At 38.9% G+C, this 21,316-nt stretch overlaps 1 protein-coding gene across 1 annotated transcript in view; it reads left to right on the top strand.

The window, feature by feature from the left end:
- TNS3 (tensin 3) overlaps positions 1 to 19,541 on the top strand; it is a 325,962-nt gene extending 306,421 nt beyond the window's left edge. Inside the window, exons 21-25 of the mRNA XM_089669481.1 lie at positions 247 to 324; positions 3,286 to 3,454; positions 7,714 to 7,782; positions 7,864 to 7,890; positions 14,434 to 19,541. Coding sequence (XP_089525607.1) covers positions 247 to 324; positions 3,286 to 3,454; positions 7,714 to 7,782; positions 7,864 to 7,890; positions 14,434 to 14,575 — 485 coding nt within the window. The 3' untranslated portion in view covers positions 14,576 to 19,541. The remainder of the gene's footprint in view (positions 1 to 246; positions 325 to 3,285; positions 3,455 to 7,713; positions 7,783 to 7,863; positions 7,891 to 14,433) is intronic.
- The last annotated feature ends 1,775 nt before the right edge of the window (positions 19,542 to 21,316 follow it).

Here is a 21,316-nt window from a genome sequence, read left to right as displayed (position 1 = left end):
TAATCTTATCATAAACTTGGTCAATTCTAACAGAGCAAATAGTTAAAAAATACATAAAAGGTTGTCCCAATACTTTTGGCAATATAGTGTGTGTATGTATATATATATATCTCAGCCGTAACATTATGACCACTCACCTGTATATAATAAATGTGCCTCTTTGTCCACTGTGTGTGTTTTAACTATATTTACAGTTCGGATATTTTTATCAGTGTTCAGTTTTTATACGTAAATTTCGTGTTTTAGATCCTTTGGAAGAGATTGCAGAGACCGTTCCTCAGACTGCTGCCAATTCTGCTGCAGAATTACTCAAACAAGGAGCAGGTTGGTCCTATAACTGTGGATTCTAACTACTGTACATCTATGACACATAAATGTAAAAAAAAACATTACTATTGAAATAATAATATTTGCTTACAGAGATTCTGTCAGGATGGCCACTTCTAGGTGGACTGCTTACTTTTGCAAATTTCCTCAGTTAGATGATGTCAGCTCTAACCGTGGTGTGATTGAGATTCCAAGCCCAAGAAATTGCTGTTTACTTTAGTCCAGATTGAAAACTTCTCCAGAGAATTTTTCGGAATTAGCTTTAAGCATAGTAGTGACTAGCGGGAAACTGGTTTCTTCCAGATTTTGGACAAAGGAATAAGAATACATATGCACTATATCCGTCAAATACAAAAGAATATTGCAGAGTTTCATAAAATAAATCAAATATTTAATTGGGGAATTAACGATCTGTCATGCAATTCTTTCCAATTCAGCAGCTTTTTCCTGATAACCCTGAACTGCATATTCAAGATAAGGCTGAACAAGTGTTTTGTAAGGGGGTAGATAATGATTTATCTCTGGAATGTATGTCCTTTTTAATGCATGAAAGTATTTTGCTAGCTTGGTTAGCTGCAGCTTGGCATTGAATGCTATTGCTAAGTCTGTGATCTACAAGCAATCCCAGATCCTGTTCCATCACTGATTTCTCCCAGGGGAGCCTCTCCTAATGTGCATTTTTTATATGTATTTTTGACACCCAGGTGCATAACTGTACGCAATATTGAACCTCATCTGCCATATAGCTGCTCAACCCCCTCTTTTTTCAAGGCCTTCCAGTTCACAAACTTTATGCACCACTGCGTAACTTTTTCAGAAGATTTGCCTTTGACTTTATTAGAGGGCAGTGGACAGTCCATGAGGTCATAGAAATATTTAATGCTGCTTATATATTTTGTTATATGTGCAAGGGATTGTATGTTTCATCCATAAGGTCCTATATGAGGTCCTATAATATTCATTTAGACTCTGAAACCACATCAATTTGTATTTGCAAAGAAAGGAGATAGCCCCAAATTAGCTTCAGAATGCATGCAAATGATCTGATGTATATTATTCTATTTCTTTTTTTTTTTTTTGTCTGTCATTTTTACCTTTCCTGGTATATAAGTTTACAAAGATTAAAGTTTATCTCAAGGCTAAACTTTTTAAAATTGTGAATGGAGTGGTGGGGGTTAGAACCTTGTCAGCATTATATTGCTGTTTATGCCCCTCCAAGAGATTCGCTCTCCTTATTTGTCCTGATAACCATTCTCTGGGACTAAACATGATGGAAAACCCAACACTTTGAGTTGTTACGAGAATGGGAATAGAGGAGAAATCTTTCAATCAGGGCATCTGTTCTGAAGAAGGGACTTACCTCACTTTGTATAGATTTTCTCTCTCTCTCTGGCAAAGAGACAGGGGTTTCAGGTGTCCGTTTATGACACAGAGAATAGCTGCGATTCAACAGATCTCAGCTATTCTCTGGTCATTCACAGTTTATGACACTCAGGAGATCATGTCAGCCCTTCACTGGAGATCTGTGTTCTCCCTCCAGATTCTCCAGCCCAGAGCTGGAGAATCAGAGGGACCGCAAACTAAGCAGAGATAATTTACCTCTGCTTAGTAAACTGATCTGTTACTGTAATCTCGCGAGATTATTGTAAAATCAGCCGTTTTCCAGAGTTTGTAGACCGTTCTCCAGCGTTTGGAGACCGTTCTCCCTTCGTTCGGAGAACTGCTTCATAAACTGCATTCACAGGAGAACTGTGTTCTCCGAGAATGCCGGAGAACTGAGCAGCGATCTATTACTGCTGGTTCATAAACGGACACCTCAATCCTTTCCAACTCTATCCAAAATGAAAACAATGATGCTTATGACTTTCATTGCACTTGTTATAATGATAAGATGTAAAAATATGCAGTTATGGTGTCTTGCTTGTCCATTTAGGCTGCGTTCACATCTGTGCATGAGTGTTTATTGTAGGCACACTGCAGTGCTATTTATTCTTAATGACACCCCAATTCACCTTGCTAAGGCACATGTATTGCAGTGGACCACAACGCATGCTAACTTACCATCCTTTGTGGTGCTTCTTGTTTTAAAAAAAAGGTATGTAGGTTGAGAAGACACAATTCCATCTAGTTCAACCAATAAAAATAAATTGGAATCTTCCATACAGAGAATCCTATATCCGCAATTGAACCAGAGGGAAAAAAAATAAAAACAATAAAGCATTATCCAGTTTTCTGCAGCAGGGGAAAAATAAATTCCTTCCTGATCCCCCCACAAGGCAATCGACTATTCCCTTGATCCACAATTACTTATGTTCAGTGTTCAGGTATATTTTGTGCATTTAATACCTAATTATATTTTGTGCATTTAAGAATGCATCTAGCTGTCTTTTAAAACAATCTACTGAGCTGGCCAGGATTAGTTCCTGAAGGAGTCTTTTCCACATTTTCTCAGCTCTTATGGTAAAGACGCCTTCCCGTATGTGGAGGTTAAATTACTTTACCTCCAAGTGCCCCTTGTCTTTTTGTAATGACTACTGAATAACTCTACACCAAGCTCACTATATGGACCACTTATGTATTTATGCATGATGATCATATCACCTCTTCTCAAGAGAGAATAAATTCAGTTCAGCTAATCTCTCCTCATAGCCATGGTCCTTCATGCCTCTTATTAGTTTGGTTGCCCTTCTTTGCATTTTCTCCAGTTCTCCAACCAGTTTTGTGAACTGGTGCCCAAAATTGAATTGCATATTCCAAATGAGGTCTTACTAATCCTTTTTACGTGCACTTCTCTGGCACAATTTCTGTATGTTTTTTTTTTAATGGGCTTCCTAACACAACTCACAGCAAAACACACATCAAAACAGGTTGAATCACAAGGACATAAACCTAGCCCAATAAACTACAATCATATTCTATTTTAATTATTAATTTTCTGATCTAATTTATCACTTGCAGCATGTAATGTCTGGTATCTGAATTCTGTGGAAATGGAGTCCCTTACAGGGTATCAAGCAGTGCAGAAAGCTCTCAGCATAACCCAAAATCAGGATCCACCTCCCGTGTCCACTGTGGTGCATTTCAAGGTGTCTGCTCAAGGAATCACTCTAACAGACAATCAACGGAAGTAAGAATGTTATACCTTCATTTTTATGCTAAAGTGTAAATTCTAACCATTTACTCCCTTGTTATCTGTTATATAACATACTGTTTTCAATAGTATATTTATCTGTTTGATAAGTGCCAAAAAAAAGTTGATCTAAGGATCTAAGCAGACATTTTGGGCCTACATATTAGTTAGATATTTTAGTTTGTGAGGTATTTGTACTGTCCTGGCATGTTAGGGCCTCAAGAAATGAGATGTCAGTACATCAGTTGTGATATATTTTCAATGACTGCTACCATAGCTTGTAGACTCAACCTTTACACAGACCAAATACTTTATAAGTGTGTACAGGTTACCAGTTTAGAGTTACAGAGGAGGTTTGGTGCTAGAATTATTGCTCTCACTCTGACGTTTGCAGCAACACTTCACATGTGTGGTGTGATCACCTGTCTACAAATGCATACAGGACCAATGTGTGTTTTCGCCTTTGCACTCGTGAACGGGGGGGGCTTCTGAACAAACAATCATGAAAGCCTGGATGCAACCAATATAATGGACAACACCAGGGAAGGACTGACAACTCATGGGGCCCCCGGGCAAAAGGGGATCATGGGGCCCCTGTGTCCTTGCCCAAACTCAAAAAAGCCTAAGAAAAAGGTACCAGGGGCATCTCATGGGGCCCCCTACTGACCCTGGGCCCTCGGGCAGTGCCCGAGTTTCCAAATGGTCAGTCCGCCCCTGGACAACACAATATAGGAGAAGACAATGGCTTTTCTGAACAACACCCAAAAGCCTTCTAAAAAAAATTATCTCCTTGAATGGACCACCATCATCAAACCAGAATGGATCCCCATTTAAGCAACCAGAGAATTTTCACCATGATCCCTTATTAATAAAAAAAAAAAAAAAAAAAAAACAAACACAAAAATATACTTTTAAAAGACTATATATAGAAGGATACAAACTCCTATAGTAAATCTAGTTTATATTCCAAGACAGTTATGTAGATGATATTTAATAAAAATTTGTTTAAATTATAAGTCCATGTAAAGGCTGCAGTCTGAACAATTTGAAACAGGCTGCAATATTCCTCTGCTAGTGTATGGTAGGCCTCCACCTTTGATGGAAAATTAAGAGTTCCTCAGGGACTCTACCACCACCAGGGATCACACAAAACTATTTACCAGACCCTTTAACCCCCACTTGTATAGGAAGGTCAAACAGGGCTTTCTAGATATCGCTAGTATATATTCAGCCGTGTCCCAGAGACAGCGCAGCAGCAGTGAGTTCTGTATCTGAGTGGGTGGAGATTTGCTCCCCTTGTCATTAACAGCAGGCATTGAGTGCGTTTCATAGCCAAAAGACAACTTGCTATTGGCTACAAAATCCATCCACTGCGTGCTGTGAAGAGAAGAGCGGACCTGATGGAGAACTAGTCCCTTAGCCTAAGCGTTATGCTCCACCAGTCAGTGCCACAGATTAAGAGACTGTGAAGCCAACAATGTCCTTGACAGCCAGTGATGGGAGAGGATAGTAGCAGCAACCATGCTGCTCTGCTACATAGTAGTGTACAAGACAAGTGCACACCAAGTTAGAATTAATCCCAATTTTCTCCAACTTTGTTATCTATGAAAAAGAATTAATTCTTTAATTTAGTCTAAAGTTTTTTTTTATTATTATTTTAATGCATTCTTTGCATTAAGGTAAAAATCCTACCATTGTGTCACTCCACCCCCGCCCCTCCAACACTTTGCAGACTCCTGTTTCGATCCAGCATTCTGCCCGGCTGCAGGTCTTCTCTCCCTGGTCTCACAGGTTTTGCTGAAAACAGCGAGAACCATTGGCTCCTGCTGCTGTCAGTCAAATGCAGTGAGCAGAGAGAGAGGGACCGGGCAGAGCCGTGCTGTGTGTGTCAATAGACACACAGAGATCAGTCCATGATTGAACCTGCATGTCTGCCACCATAGCAAGCGGCTACAAAAGAGGAGGCGCCCATAGTGCCAGCGGGGGTCTCCAGATGATGAGGTTATGGGCCGTTCTGTGCAATACCATTGCACAGAGCAGGTATGTATGAACCTGTTTAATATTTTATTTTAAAAAATAGACTTTACAACCACTTTTTAGCAACTACCCAACTTTGCCAAATATTTTGGTAAAGCTGACAAAACTGGCAGCATTTTCAGTCTGCCTCAGGCCATTTTAAAGGGTCATACTGCCAGAAAAGTGTCATGAGTGCTTTATTGAATTCCCCTGATTGTGTGTTGTCAGCTCATTATAGCTGAGTGCATTTCTGGAAGATCAACAGGTACTTCTGTTTTGTACTTGTAGGGTATTTAAAAGGAATAAAACAGGGAAATTTGCATGTATTACAGAGATGTACTGAATATGTTTTCTTTTGCTCTAACATATAGGATTAGGTAAAAAGAATTTGTACAAAAAAAAGCTAGGAACTATTCAGCATACCTGCTTGTAGAAAACGTTTTCCTAGAAGTTTATTATATGATTTTTATAAATTAATATTGATTTGAGCCCTGACTGATAACTGTGGATTTGCAGCAGTTTCAAACCGGTGTTCTAGATCAGTGTTTCTCAACCTTTTTTCAGTCAAAGCACCCTCTAAAATTCCACACTGTCTTGAGGCACCCCATTCTAAAATGTAAAGAACTAAACAAATAGTTTTATGTAATGCAGTAACATCCACACACGTAGGACACCCAACATTAGAAGTGGTTTATTCTTTCAAAGCTATTGCACCTTTGCACACTGCTACCAACATGTATTCCAATGTTCCTTTTCTCCCTCACTCAGCTAAAGTGACCCCAGTGCTGATGGAGAGAGGCAAACAAGGATTCAGGCAACTGACGTCCTCCTTATCAACCAATTACATCATTGGTTGTTAGGATGTCAGCGGATGACCCCCACAGTGCCCAAGGTCGTAATGCTGAATAATACAAACTTGTGGTTTGTGTAACAAAAAGTCAGGCTTGATCCACTTGCTGTCTTGTTTACAGTTTTTGGGGAATTTGGGGCAATTTTTAAGCATTTTTCCAAGGCATCACTGAAGAACCCAGAAGGCACCCTGCTTGAAAGAGACTGTTCTAGATCAGCATTGGAAAACCATCCTGGTAATTGTTAATTCATCAGCAACTTTGGTACCACCTTACTTTATGCCACTTTCTTTAACAACATTTAGTTAAAACTTTGCAACAAGCATTTGTATGACCACTTTGTGCAGAAAAGCCACGGGAACCCATCGCTGGTTAAACTCTTTCCTGCCGCCCTATAGTAAAACTACTGCTACAGGGCATCAGGACTGTGTAAAATCACATATATATGTGGATAAAAAAGGACATAAATTTAATTTATGTACAGCGTTGCATGACCACGCAATTGTCCGTTACTGTAACACAGAATCGTATCACAAAAAATGGCCTGGTCAGGAAGGGGGGTAAATCCTCTGGAGGGCAAGGGGTTAAACAAACCCTTCAGCACGCTGGAGTTCCTGTATATCCTACCACTTACTGATTGGTCTATTATTACTGAAGTGCAGTGGTCAGTCTCAAATAATTCCCAATAGGATTCTATGAAAAATAGAGTAAATTTGGAATATTGGGTATGTTCTAAATCCTAAAAGTAATTGTCATTATGAATGTGTATTACAGTAACCCAGGAAGTCTGACCAACCAGGGGCGGACTGACAACTCATGGGGCCCCCGGGCAATAGAAGATCATGGGGCCCCTGTGTCCTTGCCCAAACTCAAAAAAGCCTATGAAAAAGGTACCAGGGGCATCTCATGGGGCCCCCTACTGTCCCCGGGCCCTCGGGCAGTGCCTGAGTTTCCAAATGGTCAGTCCACCCCTGTGACCAACCTGTCTTTTTTTTTTTTTCATGGAGGCACAAAGATATGTGAAAGCACCACTGGAATTGAAGATAACAGCAATGTGATAAAAGAAATGGTTCTCAAAGATATTGCGCACATTGCTGTTTCTGCTTTCAATAAAAACATGACTCATTTAGAATGTATTTTTGCTGTTCACCTAGCTGGGAAAGAGGTAGCATATTGCAATGCCACCTAAAATATAATTTGTCAAATTATCTCTAATCTCAGTGCTGTTGTTTCTGAATTAATAATGCAGGCAAACAGCAGAAATATCTGGCATGCATTGTTGTATAGAATTGTTTCATTGAGCACCTGAGCATACACATAATATTATGCAGCTAAAATATTAATATATCCTAAAACAAAAGTTTATTTTTTTCCCCCAACTTTCTCTACTAGGCTCTTCTTTCGAAGACATTATCCAGTTAATACTGTAATATTCTGTGCCCTGGATCCACAGGACAGAAAGTAAGAACTATTTCTGTCACTCAGAAGCTAATATTGAATATCCATCCAAAGTTTTCAGCTAATTTTTGTTTTTCCGTTTAGGTGGAAGAGAGATGGACTTTCTGCAAAGTAAGTATTGATTGTATTGAATTATGTGTACAGTTTTAGTGATAATGCAGTTTGTGCAGATAGAATGTCTAAAAAAAATTCTATAAATTAAAAAACAGGATGAGTATAAAGGTACACTTCAGTCAAAATGTAAAAATAAACCTTGGAATGTGTACAGGGGAGAGCTAATACTAAAGATACTGTACCTATTATAAGCTCCTTGCTGTCCTAACATATGAAATCTCTGATATGAAAGAAATTCAGTACTAAGCCATTTCTTACTGTTGCCATTTAGAATGGGTTATGCCTTATAAATGTATATCAACTATAGTTGGTAATACAATTAGCAAACTTAGATCTCGCACAGGACAAACATTTAAAAGTATACCCCCAGTGAACCTCTGGGAATTTGGCCACAGTTACACTAACTCAGATTAACATTTTTGCTGCTCATACCTTTTTTAGTTGCTATTTTTTATGTGACTCAGTAATACAGTTGTGTTCAAAATAATAGCAGTCAGACATCAACTAACCGGATCAATCACTGTTTTTGGCAGAAATGATATTTCTACATGGCAAATAATTTCCTAGCAGGTGTAGTAGAGTAATAGAAATCCAACAGACCCAACAGTCATGACATGCATGCTGCTGATTCTGTGTTATTGAATCACTAATTGAAAGGGGCGTGTTCAAAATAATACCAGTGTGGAGTTCTATTAGTGAGGTCATTCATTCTTTGAAAAACAGGTGGCAATTATTGCCCTTATTTAAGGAAGGAAGGCAGCAAATGTTGTACATGCTGGTTACAATGCATTTCTCTCTGAAATTCTGAGGAAAATGGGTCGTTCCAGACATTGTTCAGAAGAACAGCGTACCTTCATTAAAAAGTTGATTGGAGAGGGGAAAACATATAAAAAAGTGCAGAAAATGATCGGCTGCTCAGCTAAAATGATCGCAAATGCTTTAAAATGGCAACCAAAACCTGAAAGACGTGGAAGAAAGCAAAAAACTACCATTCGAATGGATAGAAGAATAGCCAAAATGGCGCGGACTCAGCCAACAATCAGCTCCAGGAAGATGAAAGAAGGTGTGACGTTCCCTGTGAGTACTGTTACAATTAGAAGACACCTATGTGAAGCCAAGCTATCTGCAAGAAGCCCCCGCAAAGTCCCACTGTTGAAAAAAGACGTGTGCTGAAGAGGTTACAATTTGTCAAAGAGCACATTGACTGGCCTAAAGAGAAATGGCGCAACATTTTGTGGACTGATGAAAGTAAGATTGTTCTTTTTGGGTCTAGTGGCCGGAGACAGTTTGTCAGACGATCCCCAAACACTGAATTCAAGCCACAGTACACTGTGAAGACAGTGAAGCATGGTGGTGCAAGCATCATGATATGGGGATGTTTCTCATACTACGGTGTTGGGCCTATTTATCGCATACCAGGGATCATGGATCAGTTTGAATACATCAGAATACTTGAAGAGGTCATGCTGCCTTATGCTGAAGAGGAAATGCCCTTGAAATGGGTGTTCCAACAAGACAATGACCCCAAACACACCAGTAAATGTGCAACATCTTGGTTCCAGACCAACAAGATTGACGTTATGGAGTGGCCAGCCCAATCCCCGGATCTTAATCCAATAGAAAACTTGTGGGGTGACATCAAAAATGCCGTTTCTGAGGCAAAACCAAGAAATAGAGAAGAACTGTGGAATGTAGTCCAATCATCCTGGGCTGGAATACCTGTTCACAGGGGCCAGAAGTTGGGTGACTCCATGCAACACAGATGTACAGCAGTTCTCAGAAACAGTGCGACTACAACCAAATATTCATGAAGTCATTCAAAGGAAAGCAAAATCTTCAAACATTTTTCAGTTTATATAGTGAATGTTTGAGTTTGTAAAGAAGAATACAAACACTGCGATTTTTTTGAACAGTCTAATATTCACTTTTCTTCAATTTTTTTTAGAGGAACAACACAAATTTGATATATTTTTCTTCATGTTTTGATTTGGAATAGAATGTGTCGTGTTCCCAATGTATTTGTGTGGATGGAAATAAAAGCTATTAGAAGGGTTTTGAGCTTTATACACTTTTTTCAACACACTGCTATTATTTTGAACACCACTGTATATACTAAAGTGTGCTACTATTTATCAAATCTATATTTTATTTAAAAAAACTCAAATTATTGTACACAAACATGTTATAGCACCAAATTGTTTGGTAAAATATAAAAGATGTTGCTCGAAATCCTGTTAATTTTACACTGCTCTGTGTCTTATTACAGGTAAGCCTAGGGCGCGTTGACTGGGGGGCTGAGGCAGGGGTAACGACACATTTTTCCACATAAAGAAGTAATCAGGTGGCTTCACTTCTGCAAAAAAAAGCCATTAGCCAGGGATAAAGTTATAAACAAACTCCCGGCTGCTATAGTGGTTGGTAGTTTAAGTACCTAAAAGTTGTTGGCAGGAGAGAAAGGGTTAAGGCAAATTGAGTGATATTTCTTATGTTATGACAGTGTTGGCTGAATAGCACTAACAGTTCATTTATTTGTTTCACTTGTTGCATGGAATTACTCTGTAATAATTAGACTAATTGCTTTGCATGTAGGGAAGCCAATTCAAGTGAATGGGCAGCCCTATGCATGACAAGAAAAAATGCTCCAAAATGCCCCAATGCAGTGGTGTGAACAGGGCTCGACAGTTGAGTGTCTCCATCCACTCCTTTTTAGTTAGTCTGGCTGAAAAAAGACCAAAGTCCATCCAGTTCAACCATAGCAAAAAAAAAAAAAGTTATAATTCTACACCCACCGTTGAACCAGAGGAAGGCAAAAAAAAACGAAGCAAAGCATGATCCAATTTGTTCCTGCAGGGGAAAAAATTCCTTCTTGATCCCCTGAGAGGCAATTGGATATTCTATAAATGTTAGTATCCAGTTATATTCTGTGTATCTAAGCAACAATCCAGGACTTTTTTTAAAACAATCCATTGAGCTGGCCAGAACCAACTCTTGAGGGAGTCTATTCCACATTTCCACAGCTCTCACTGTGAAGAAACCTTTCCGTGTTTGGAGATTAATTTTCTTTTTCTCCAGACGTAAAGAGTGCCCCCTTGTCCTCTGTGATGACCTCAGGGTGAATAACTCTACACCGAGTTCACTATATGACCCACTGATGTATTTATACATGTTCATCATATCCTTCCTTAATCTCCTCTTCTCAAGAGAGAATAAATTCAGTTCCTCTAATCTTTCCCCGTAGCTGAGCTCCTCCATGCCTCTTGTCAGTCTCGTTGACCTTCTCTGTACTTTCTCCAGTTCCCCAATGTTCTTTTTGTGTAATGATTTGTACAGGGGTAATATGATATCTCTCTCTCTGGAGTCTACACCTCTTTTAATACAAGAGAGGATTTTGCTCGCTTTAGAACCCGCAGCTTGGCATTGCATGCCATTATTAAGCTTGTGATATACCAGAACTCCCAGATCCTTCTCCACCATTGATTCCCCCAGTTGTACTCCCCCTAGTATGTATGATGTATGCATATTCTTAGCCCCCAAGTGCATAACCTTACATTTAAACCGCTGTAAAGCATGTCTGGCATGAGTTATCCCTCACTGAACAAAGGAGGGAACTTGTTTAAAGATGGCCATACACAATGCAATCTGATGTATGATGTACAATCTCTGTATGATCTCTTTTAGATTTACCAAAATTATATATTAGGAGGACACACCATCTATCCAATCACTCTATCCAATCAGGCAGGTCCTTGCACTACATAGTTGATGGTAGATCTAAAGGAGATTGTACAATCAAATTGTATAGTGTATGGTAAACTTTACAGAACCTAGAACACACTTCTCCTGGTTTCAATACTACAGCTATCCACATAGGCTGTCCACTCAGGACACTCTGCCAAATGAATGATCTATGCAAGTGATTACTGATCGATTTATTGCATTTCATTAAAAAAAAACTGTGCACCTGGAAGTGGGTGGTAGATAGAAAGGTAGATGATGCAGGGGGTGTGCTAATGAGGTCAGCTGGTCAACTCCTTCCTGGGTCATGACCTAAAGTCTGTCTAGGAACTAAGGGAGAAATAATGGATAAGCTTTTTTATACAGCCATGTGGACATGGCAGGTAAGGGTGTGTAGAATAAATGGAAAGCTTTTTTATTTCTGCAAAAGAAGAACATTAATGCTATATTGCTACATAGGGGATATGGAATTTAGAATAAAAAAGGTGAACTTTGCCTTTAAAAACATACTCAAAACTCTTATCATTCAAATGGGTAAAATCAATAAAATGCTGGTGTTACCTGACAATACTACCTTGACTGGTTTATATCTTTTTTTTTTTTTCATCTGTAGAAAAGCTTTGTTTTACAAATAAACATTTAATACAAGCTATTTTTCTTCCGACTCCCCCCTCTGATTGCAACTTAATAGGGTCTCTTCAGAACACAGCAGGAAGGCAAGTAGAGGGAGGGGGGATGAATCTCCTCTGATCATTGATTTCTATATGTACATTAGAGTTTCAGCTATTGAGCTCTGTGAGCGGCAGCAGTCTTTTTAAAAGGAAAGCTGGTAAGGATAACCTGGAAAACATGAGAAAAGGAGCCTAGAGCTTCATTTGCTGGCTACAACTGAAAACATGTGGGGGGGGGGGGGTTACTCAGAATCTGGAGTAGCTGTACATGGTACCCAATCAGCTTTTAACTTCAGCTTGTCCAATTAAGCTTTGACAATAAAACCTGGAATCTGATTGGTTTCTTTACAGAGCTGCACCAGATTTTGCACTCTCCAATTTTAGTAAATAAACCCCTATTATTTCTATTTACAGTGGGGCAAAAAAGTATTTAGTCAGCCACCAATTGTGCAAGTTCTCCCACTTAAAAAGATGAGAGAGGCCTGTAATTGGCATCATAGGTAGACCTCAACTATGAGAGACAAAATGAGAAAAAAATCCAGACAATCACATTGGCTGATTTGGAAAGAATTTATTTGCAAATTATGGTGGAAAATAAGTTTTTGGTCACCTACAAACAAGCAAGATTTCTGGCTCTCACAGACCTGTACCTTCTTCTTTAAGAGGCTCCTCTGTCCTGCACTCATTACCTGTATCAATGGCACCTGTTTGAGGTTGTGGACATGTGTCTTTTATACTGATAACAAGTTCAAACAGTCACACTCCAAACTCCACTATGGTGAAGACCAAAGAGCTGTCGTAGGACACCAGAAACAAAATTGTAGACCTGCACCAGGCTGGGAAGACTGAATCTGCAATAGGCAAGCAGCTTGGTGTGAACAAATCAACTGTGGGAGCAATAATTAGAAAATGGAAGACATACAAGACCACTGATAATCTTCCTCGATCTGGGGCTCCACGCAAGATCTCACCCCGTGGGGTCAAAATGATCACAAGAACGGTGAGCAAAAATCCCAGGACCACACGGGGGGACCTAGTGAATGACCTGCAGATAGCTGGGACCAACGTAACAAAGGCTACCATCAGTAACACACTACGCCGCCAGGGACTCAGATCCTGCAGTACCAGACATGTCCCCCTGCTTAAGCCAGTACATGTCCGGGCCCGTCTGAAGTTCGCTAGAGAGCATTTGGATGATCCAGAAGAGGATTGGGAGAATGTCATATGGTCAGATGAAACCCAAATAGAACTGTTTGGAAGAAACACAACTCGTCGTGTTTGGAGGAGAGAGAATGCTGAGTTGCATCCAAAGAACACCATACCTACTGTGAAGCATGGGGGTGGCAACATCATGCTTTGGGGCTGTTTCTCCGCAAAGGGACCAGGACGACTGATCCATGTACAGGACAGAATGAATGGGGCCAGTATCGTGAGATTTGAGTGCAAACCTCCTTCCATCAGCAAGGGCTTTGAAGATGAAACGTGGCTGGGTCTTCCAACATGACAATGATCCCAAACATACCGCCCGGGCAACGAAGGAATGGCTTCGTAAGAAGCATTTCAAGGTCCTGGAGTGGCCTAGCCAGTCTCCAGATCTCAACCCCATAGAAAACCTTTGGAGGGAGTTGAAAGTCCGTGTTGCGACAGCCCCAAAACATCACTGCTCTAGAGGAGATCTGCATGGAGGAATGGGCCAACATACCAGCAACAGTGTGTGCCAACCTTGTGAAGACTTACAGGAAACGTTTGACCTCTGTCATTGCCAACAAAGGATATATAACAAAGTATTGAGATGAACTTTTGATATTGACCAAATACTTATTTTCCACCATAATTTGCAAATAAATTCTTTCCAAATCAGCCAATGTGATTGGATTTTTTTTTCTCATTTTGTCTCTCATAGTTGAGGTCTACCTATGATGCCAATTACAGGCCTCTCTCATCTTTTTAAGTGGGAGAACTTGCACAATTGGTGGCTGACTAAATACTTTTTTGCCCCACTGTACCTCACTAAAAAAAAGGTATATTTTTTTTTATTCCTCACCATGATAAATAAAGACAATGAATTAAAGACTTATATTGCACAATAAGCATTATGTAGTATAATATAAATTTTTTTTATTTTTCCCTGCAGAGTCTTTGGCTTTGTAGCCAGAAAAGGCAATGGAAATGAGAACATCTGCCACCTCTTTGCAGAACATGATCCAGAACAGCCGGCTAGTGCTATAGTGAATTTTGTGTCGAAAGTCATGATTGGTTCCCTGAAGAAAATGTAGTTGTGCTTTGGGGAAACAAAAAAGTTGGTTACGTTTTTAATTTGGTTTTCATAATAATGACACAATCACATTTCCATTGCATTCCTACAAGAAGGGAGGGAGTTGAATACAATTCATATCTTGAAGTGATTTGAAATTTGCAAAATGTTAAGAAAATATTATATCTCTGCAGAACACAAGAAGTTAACAGATTAAAGCCATTCTTGTACATTGTTTTGTACATGTAAGGAAAGTGTATCATGCCTTATTAATTTTAATTGTATCCAGTATGTACAGATAGTGGGGCGCATACACTTTTAGCGTACTAATTTTATGTCCGATATTTGCTCTGTATTTGTCCTTAATAACTAATAGAATTTAAAACTGTTGGAGTTAAAGGAATGTTAATGAAAATGAATGTGCAAGTGTTTTTGACAGAATTGAGAATGTACAGTGGTAGATTGGTTGAAAAACGTAACAAAAATCTGCCCCAAAACTGGGCAATTCAAGCTGAGCGTGTTATGAAAAAATCCATAAGCAGCACTTATCCTTTGAAAACTGCATATCAAAAAGATGAGTACATTTCACAGATATAGGCATCTGTTATTCTATACAAAGCTTGATTTTTTTTTTTTTTTTCTGGAAAAAGTTGAGCTTAGCCCCTTGTCTTCTTCAAACCGCCATTTGGTCAAACTAATCATACTTGATGATCAAACAGGGTGGTAGAAGAAGGGCCGGACTCAACAGTCACAGGAAACGTGTATAGAACCCCACTGTCTATTTCTTTGAATCCTCTGATTGTTTTGATGTGGTATTTTATGATTTTTTGTTTTTATCATATGCTTAGTTTGGATTACTGATAATTTGGAAGTTATAGGTTTACTGTAAGCTGCTGAAGGCACATTTGTAAGTGACATTTTATAGGCAAGTCATTGCCTATAAAGATAAATGGGTTACTTCATCATTTCATTTTGTATTGTTTATCAATGGTAACTGTGCATTGGCTAAATGTTAATGTTTGTGTATGCTGTCTTCCAGTTGTGGTCTGTTATGAGCAGATTTCATTCAAATAACACGTAAGGTTCTTTAACACCTGTTTAGCACATGTATAGAAATATTAAGATATGTCCGTACTTTTCAATTATTTATGGATTCTAAAAGGTCAGGTACAATATGTTCGTCATAGTGAAAATGCACATTACTAGCGGAGCTATGTAAACACCTTTACACCCTGCAATGGACGGAACTCACACGGGCACACAACTGTAAATAACTTTACAGAGATGGGATATTAATTGTATTCTGGCTTCTATATTGATAAAGGTAAACATAGAATCAACCCATAGCTGCTGTAATGTGCCAACTCTAAGAATTGTCTTTATTTTTGTTTGTACAATATGTCTTCAGTGCAAATACGTTGTGGTTTACCATGTGCCTTTTCAACTCTCAGAGATAGCCAATATAACTGATTAATGAATAAAATCAGTCACTCAATCAGTAGCATAAACGACATATTTGCCACCTTATTTAGCATAACCTACATTATGAGATGATGACTGTAGGCCTCCTGAGTTAGAAGTGAGATATCACAGTTGCTGCTCTGCCAACTGCCTGACCTCATGGTAATACCCAGTGTCTTGTGTAAATGTATACAAGCAAGCATAAAAGTATACCATAACCAATCCCTACAGTTAAAAGATATGCGGTAGCTACAGAAATCTGTTTTGATGATGGTAGGGTTACTTGGGAGCTGGAAGACGATGAGCAGTAACTTGCAGACCGTAGAGCTTCACATTTCTGACTCTTATCGCTAACAGTCATCCCTTAGACAAACTAATGTACCTATTTATTATGGAGAGCATAAATCCCTATCAGCTTTATTATATTTCGCAGTACTACTGCATACCATAGCTTACCTATTCACAAAAAGCAGGCAACAATATGCAGCCTGCTGTAACCTATGAAGTTATACATGTTACATGTTTGTAGTGGATAAGTCATGTAGCCCGGCTTACAGGTTTTTGTTTTTTTAAATTGCTATTTACTTTTAATGCACTCTGCCAGCTTCAGACTCTTCAAGCCAGAGGAGCGCAGTGCATGCTTCTAAAGTACACTAATGTGCTTAATTATTGTGCAGAGCATTTTCTTATGGAAGTATTGCTGGATTTTAAGTAAACTCCTAAGTAAATGTAAATAAAATGATAAATAAGAGTTAGTAAGCCTGTGAAAGGTAAATTACACTGAAATGTTCATATTCTTGCATAAACTTCAAATATTTCTAAAGTAAATCAGACAGAAATATGGATGCTGGCATTGCTATAAGAGCCCCAAATCTTTATAACTTGTTCTATGTCAGTGACTTAATCCAACCATAGATGGTTCGAATATTGTCTGGTTCAGCAGGGACCTGCCTATATTTGAACTGTCTATGGGCAGGCTGATTGTACCCAATTTGATTGTTGTACGACTTGGATACAACCAGTCTGTCAGAGTTTCCATGCAATTATTGCTGGTGGCTATAGCCATTACCACTAATCACTGTGTTCTCCTGGCAGAAACTGCTCCCCCCTGCTGGAAGTACACAGTAAATAGCTCCATGGGAGGGATTCCCCTATCAACACTGACTGTGTTGATGAGGGAATCGAGTGATTTTCCTTCCTGCAACCTGTGGTTACAGAAAAGAAAATCGCATTGTCTGTGGCCTGCCTTGGAAAGTGTTGAAGCTGTTGGATGAGTGTGAAAGCCAACTAGTACATTCAGAAGAAAAAGTTAGCATTTGCGACCTGCATACCTCCTCAATACAGGTTTCCTATAATGATTCACACATGGCACCGTTAGTAGACATTCCTTACAATAGGTTGTATTGCAAATTACAGACCTGTTTCCCATATTTCTATATTCCAATATATCTGTTTTTGCACCCTAGCTTAAAAGGGCTTGAAACTTATCAAAAGATAACAATATATCACAGACATTGTGAAGTCGTGGAACCTTTTTTTTTTTAACTCCTGCATTGTCCAGCCTAATTCTAGTTGACTTCTAGTGCTGGGTGCTTTTTTAAAAATAGTAGGATATTCAGCCTGAAATAGAGCAGTGATAGGATCACGCAGTACTTGGGATGTCTGACTGCAAAGTATGAATAATATCAATGATCACAAAACACACCTGTAGGCTTCTTGTTTTCTACCAGGGGCAGACTGACAACTCATGGGGCCCCCGGGCAATAGGGGATCATGGGGCCCCTGTGTCCTTGCCCAAACTCAAAAAAAGCCTATGAAAAAGATACCAGGGGCATCTCATAGGGCCCCCTACTGATCCCAGGCCCTCGGGCAGTGCTCGAGTTTCCAAAAGGTCAGTCCGCCCCTGTTTTCTACCACAGCATTTATCTAACTCTGGCTAGTTGTCATTGAAGGTTGGTGGTCTACAATAGAGATAAATTACCTGTTGCAGTATAATTTATCATACGGCTGGATAAACATAACTATGTGCAATAAATACTAATTACTGAAATTGCATATTAGCATTGACAGATTCAAGCCATGAATCAGAAATATTTTCATGTAAGCAGATTTTCTAATTCATGTAATGAAGTTAGTAGTCCTCATTAGTGGAGATTGTACCTTGGTGTGGTACCTTACCTCCACGTAAAAAATGTTAAGAAGTGCCTTTGAATTGCTAACCATAAAGTTATTTAACTAATTACAAGAAATTGAGTTATGATTTTTTTTTACTTCCCCAGTATTCTTATTTCAAGTGTTGCTCTTAAAACATGATATTTTTGGGAGCGGGGGAATTGACAGTATTTTTATATACATTTCTAATTAACCTATTGTTTCCAAACCATTGCACACTTTAGTCCATGATGCAGTCAAAATATAGAAGAAAATTAAAACCTTATTTTTATATGCTATGCAAATGAATTGCTTGTGTGTTTCTTATATTTGTTTTGTAAGTTTTGTGTGCCAAGATGGAAGATTCTAAGGTCTCTCTGTGTGTAATGACTTTTATCCTAAAATGTTTAAATATTTAAAATGAACCCTTGAAGTTATAAATCTTCTGACCCGATTTTAAAGATGCATTCCAGCTGTCTCTCTTCAGTATTTGGTAAGTCACTGACCAACAAACAAGAGTGAGTATATCAGGTGTTGTGACACCTGAAAGCCCAGTTCATGCCATGCCCACCTCTGAATCGCACAAGATCGCGCTATGCATTCCTGTGTGATTCAAACTGCTTGCAAAATGCACTACATTTGCAATCTGCATCAGGTGTCAAAAAAAAGTTAACGACACTCCATGGTGTGAATCGGTCCAAAATGTAACTACTTCTTCATAAGGAAGGAAGGATAATGCCCTCTACCATGCACCTTCAAAAACAGGCCAGATCCTATATTCTATGTTGAGGGTTTCTCTTAAAATCATGACTGACAGGTCAGTGAATTCGCAAAGGCATATTACGCCACAACAGTACATGCATTCATCGTCCTAGTGCTATCTTTTTAAAAGCTTGGCACTTATGTGGACTGCTATCTCCAAAATTACTTGTTTTTTGTCTGTTTTGTATTGTTTATTGTTGTGTTGCTTATTCTTGCATCCTTTTTTTTCTTTTTGCATATTGTTCTTTCCCTATGGATATACTACATCTACGTTAACAAAATAAACTCACTCTAAATATATTGTTTTAATGATAGACTTCTTATGGACCAATCGGAAATCACACATCTTTTTAAAATATTGAAATATTTTTGTAGTGTATGCTTTATTTTAATTATATATTTTTAATATGACATATTAGAGAAGTAATCATAGTTATTAAATGTGAATATACAGTAGATTCATTTACTATGTCCATTCTAAGAATGTACACAGGTACTGCAGTGCTTTATACAAATTACCTATTGCTTTATGACTGTAATGCTTTTGTTACTCAGCATTACTAAGTACAAATTTACTCAATTTATGTTTAAATAAAATATTGTTTGTATATTTATCTCTGTTATAATGTCATTTATATATGGCTAACTTGGATGCTCTAAACACTTTTCCTATACCAAGCTGTGTCTGTTGTGTAAAAATTGTAGTGTATGTTAACCCAAAAAAAATTTTCTGGGTGGGGGAAGGATTAGAACTCCTGTCAGACATTAACTGCTCTCCAGTGCTCTGTTAGTGAGATTTAACCTCACTTCCTGTCCTGCTCAGAACAATTTCATGAGTCAAGAAATGATAGAAAGTCTGACAGACAGAAATACAAATCTGACTGGGGTTATAGCTTTTTCCTGTAGAAAGAAATGCTACAGTGAGCGCTCCAAAGTGTCAGCAGCTGAACATTCAAGGAAAACGCATATAAAATCCTAATATAAGTACATATATGTAAATGCAGCGCTGTATAATATTAGTAAAGATGACAGTTGCAAACTAGAAGTAAAAAGTCACAAATAAAATGCAGTCCTGTAATGGTGCTCGCTGTTTTTCCAGTGCAAATGATAGACATGCGCACTAACCAGAAGCGTATTGGTAATACGCATATATAAATATCCTGAAGATTCCCCTCTCTTTCTGGTCAGAGAGTAGATAGGAACTGGAAAATGTAGAGATGAAGCGCCCTCGTGTGGTAAAGATGAGATCCCACAGGCCAGAAGTATCCTTGCAGAGATGTATGGAATAAAACGTTCCCTCTCTCTGGAACTGGTATAGGGTCACAACGGGGCCGTAAAGGTTGAAAAGCTCCTCACAGGAGACACAAGGAGAAACTCATAGTGTAGTATGTAAATAGATACTTTATTCATCAAAGAAGCGTGGGTTAAAAATCACAATAGTGCCAGATGCAAGTGAATGACTGACCCTCCAAGATCAAAGATGGTCGCCGGGCCACTTTTTCGTACTTAACAAAAAAGTATTTGTATTTCCGTCTGCTGTTTGAGATTTCTCCTCACTTCCTGTCTAGTAAAAATGTTCAGCAGGACAAGAAGTGAAGGTAAATCTCTCTCCGCACGAAAAACTAGACCGGGGATCTAACCATTCTCCATTCCATCTTAAACTAAGAAAAAAGGTTTGACTGAACATATGCATTTAAATGAATTTACTAATAGAAGCCACAGTATCTGCATGCAGGCAGACATAGTTTTCCTTGGTAGCAACGTGCAGGTTCCTGAACTGATCACTCAAAAACTGCCCAACTACCTTGTTAAAGAGGTTTTCCAGGAAATTTGGTTTGTGCATTTTCCTTACAGACTGCATTGCAGGTGTGCAACACAATCTGACCTACATATGGACACATTGCTGTTCATTTTCTGGCTGCCAATGTCTGCGTTCACACATAATGGAGTAGCCAACTAATTTTGGGGGTCCAAGGGTACCCCCTTCATCAGGGCTTGATTGATAACAATATGAACAAACCAGAAGAGTGAACTGGACCTACAATTATATTTTTTTCCAGTGTGAATTACAAGCGCAGGCCATACAAGCTGCTGACAAGGTGTGTGCTTGTAATTCACATTGAAGAAAATACCTTTGTAGGTCCAGTTCACTTCAGTTGTAACTTATTTCAAATTTTGTTACATTACACAACAAGCCAAGCAGACTGCGGAGATCCTATAGGGCAGGGCTCTCCAAACTTTCCAAGCAAGGTGCCGGTTTACTGACCTTCAGGCTTTAAGAGGGCCAGACTGTAGCCAGTGGAAGGAGAAAATACCCTGATACAGTGTCCTATCATTGGTTTTAATGGGAGGAATGATATCCCATTGTTGATATCAATAAGATGTATAG

This window comes from Staurois parvus, unplaced genomic scaffold (genome assembly GCF_062004578.1).
Source record: "Staurois parvus isolate SC_StPar_1 unplaced genomic scaffold, SC_StPar_1.0 ptg000077l, whole genome shotgun sequence".
Classification (NCBI taxonomy): Eukaryota; Metazoa; Chordata; class Amphibia; order Anura; family Ranidae; genus Staurois; species Staurois parvus.
This window is presented reverse-complemented; position numbering and strand designations above follow the sequence as displayed.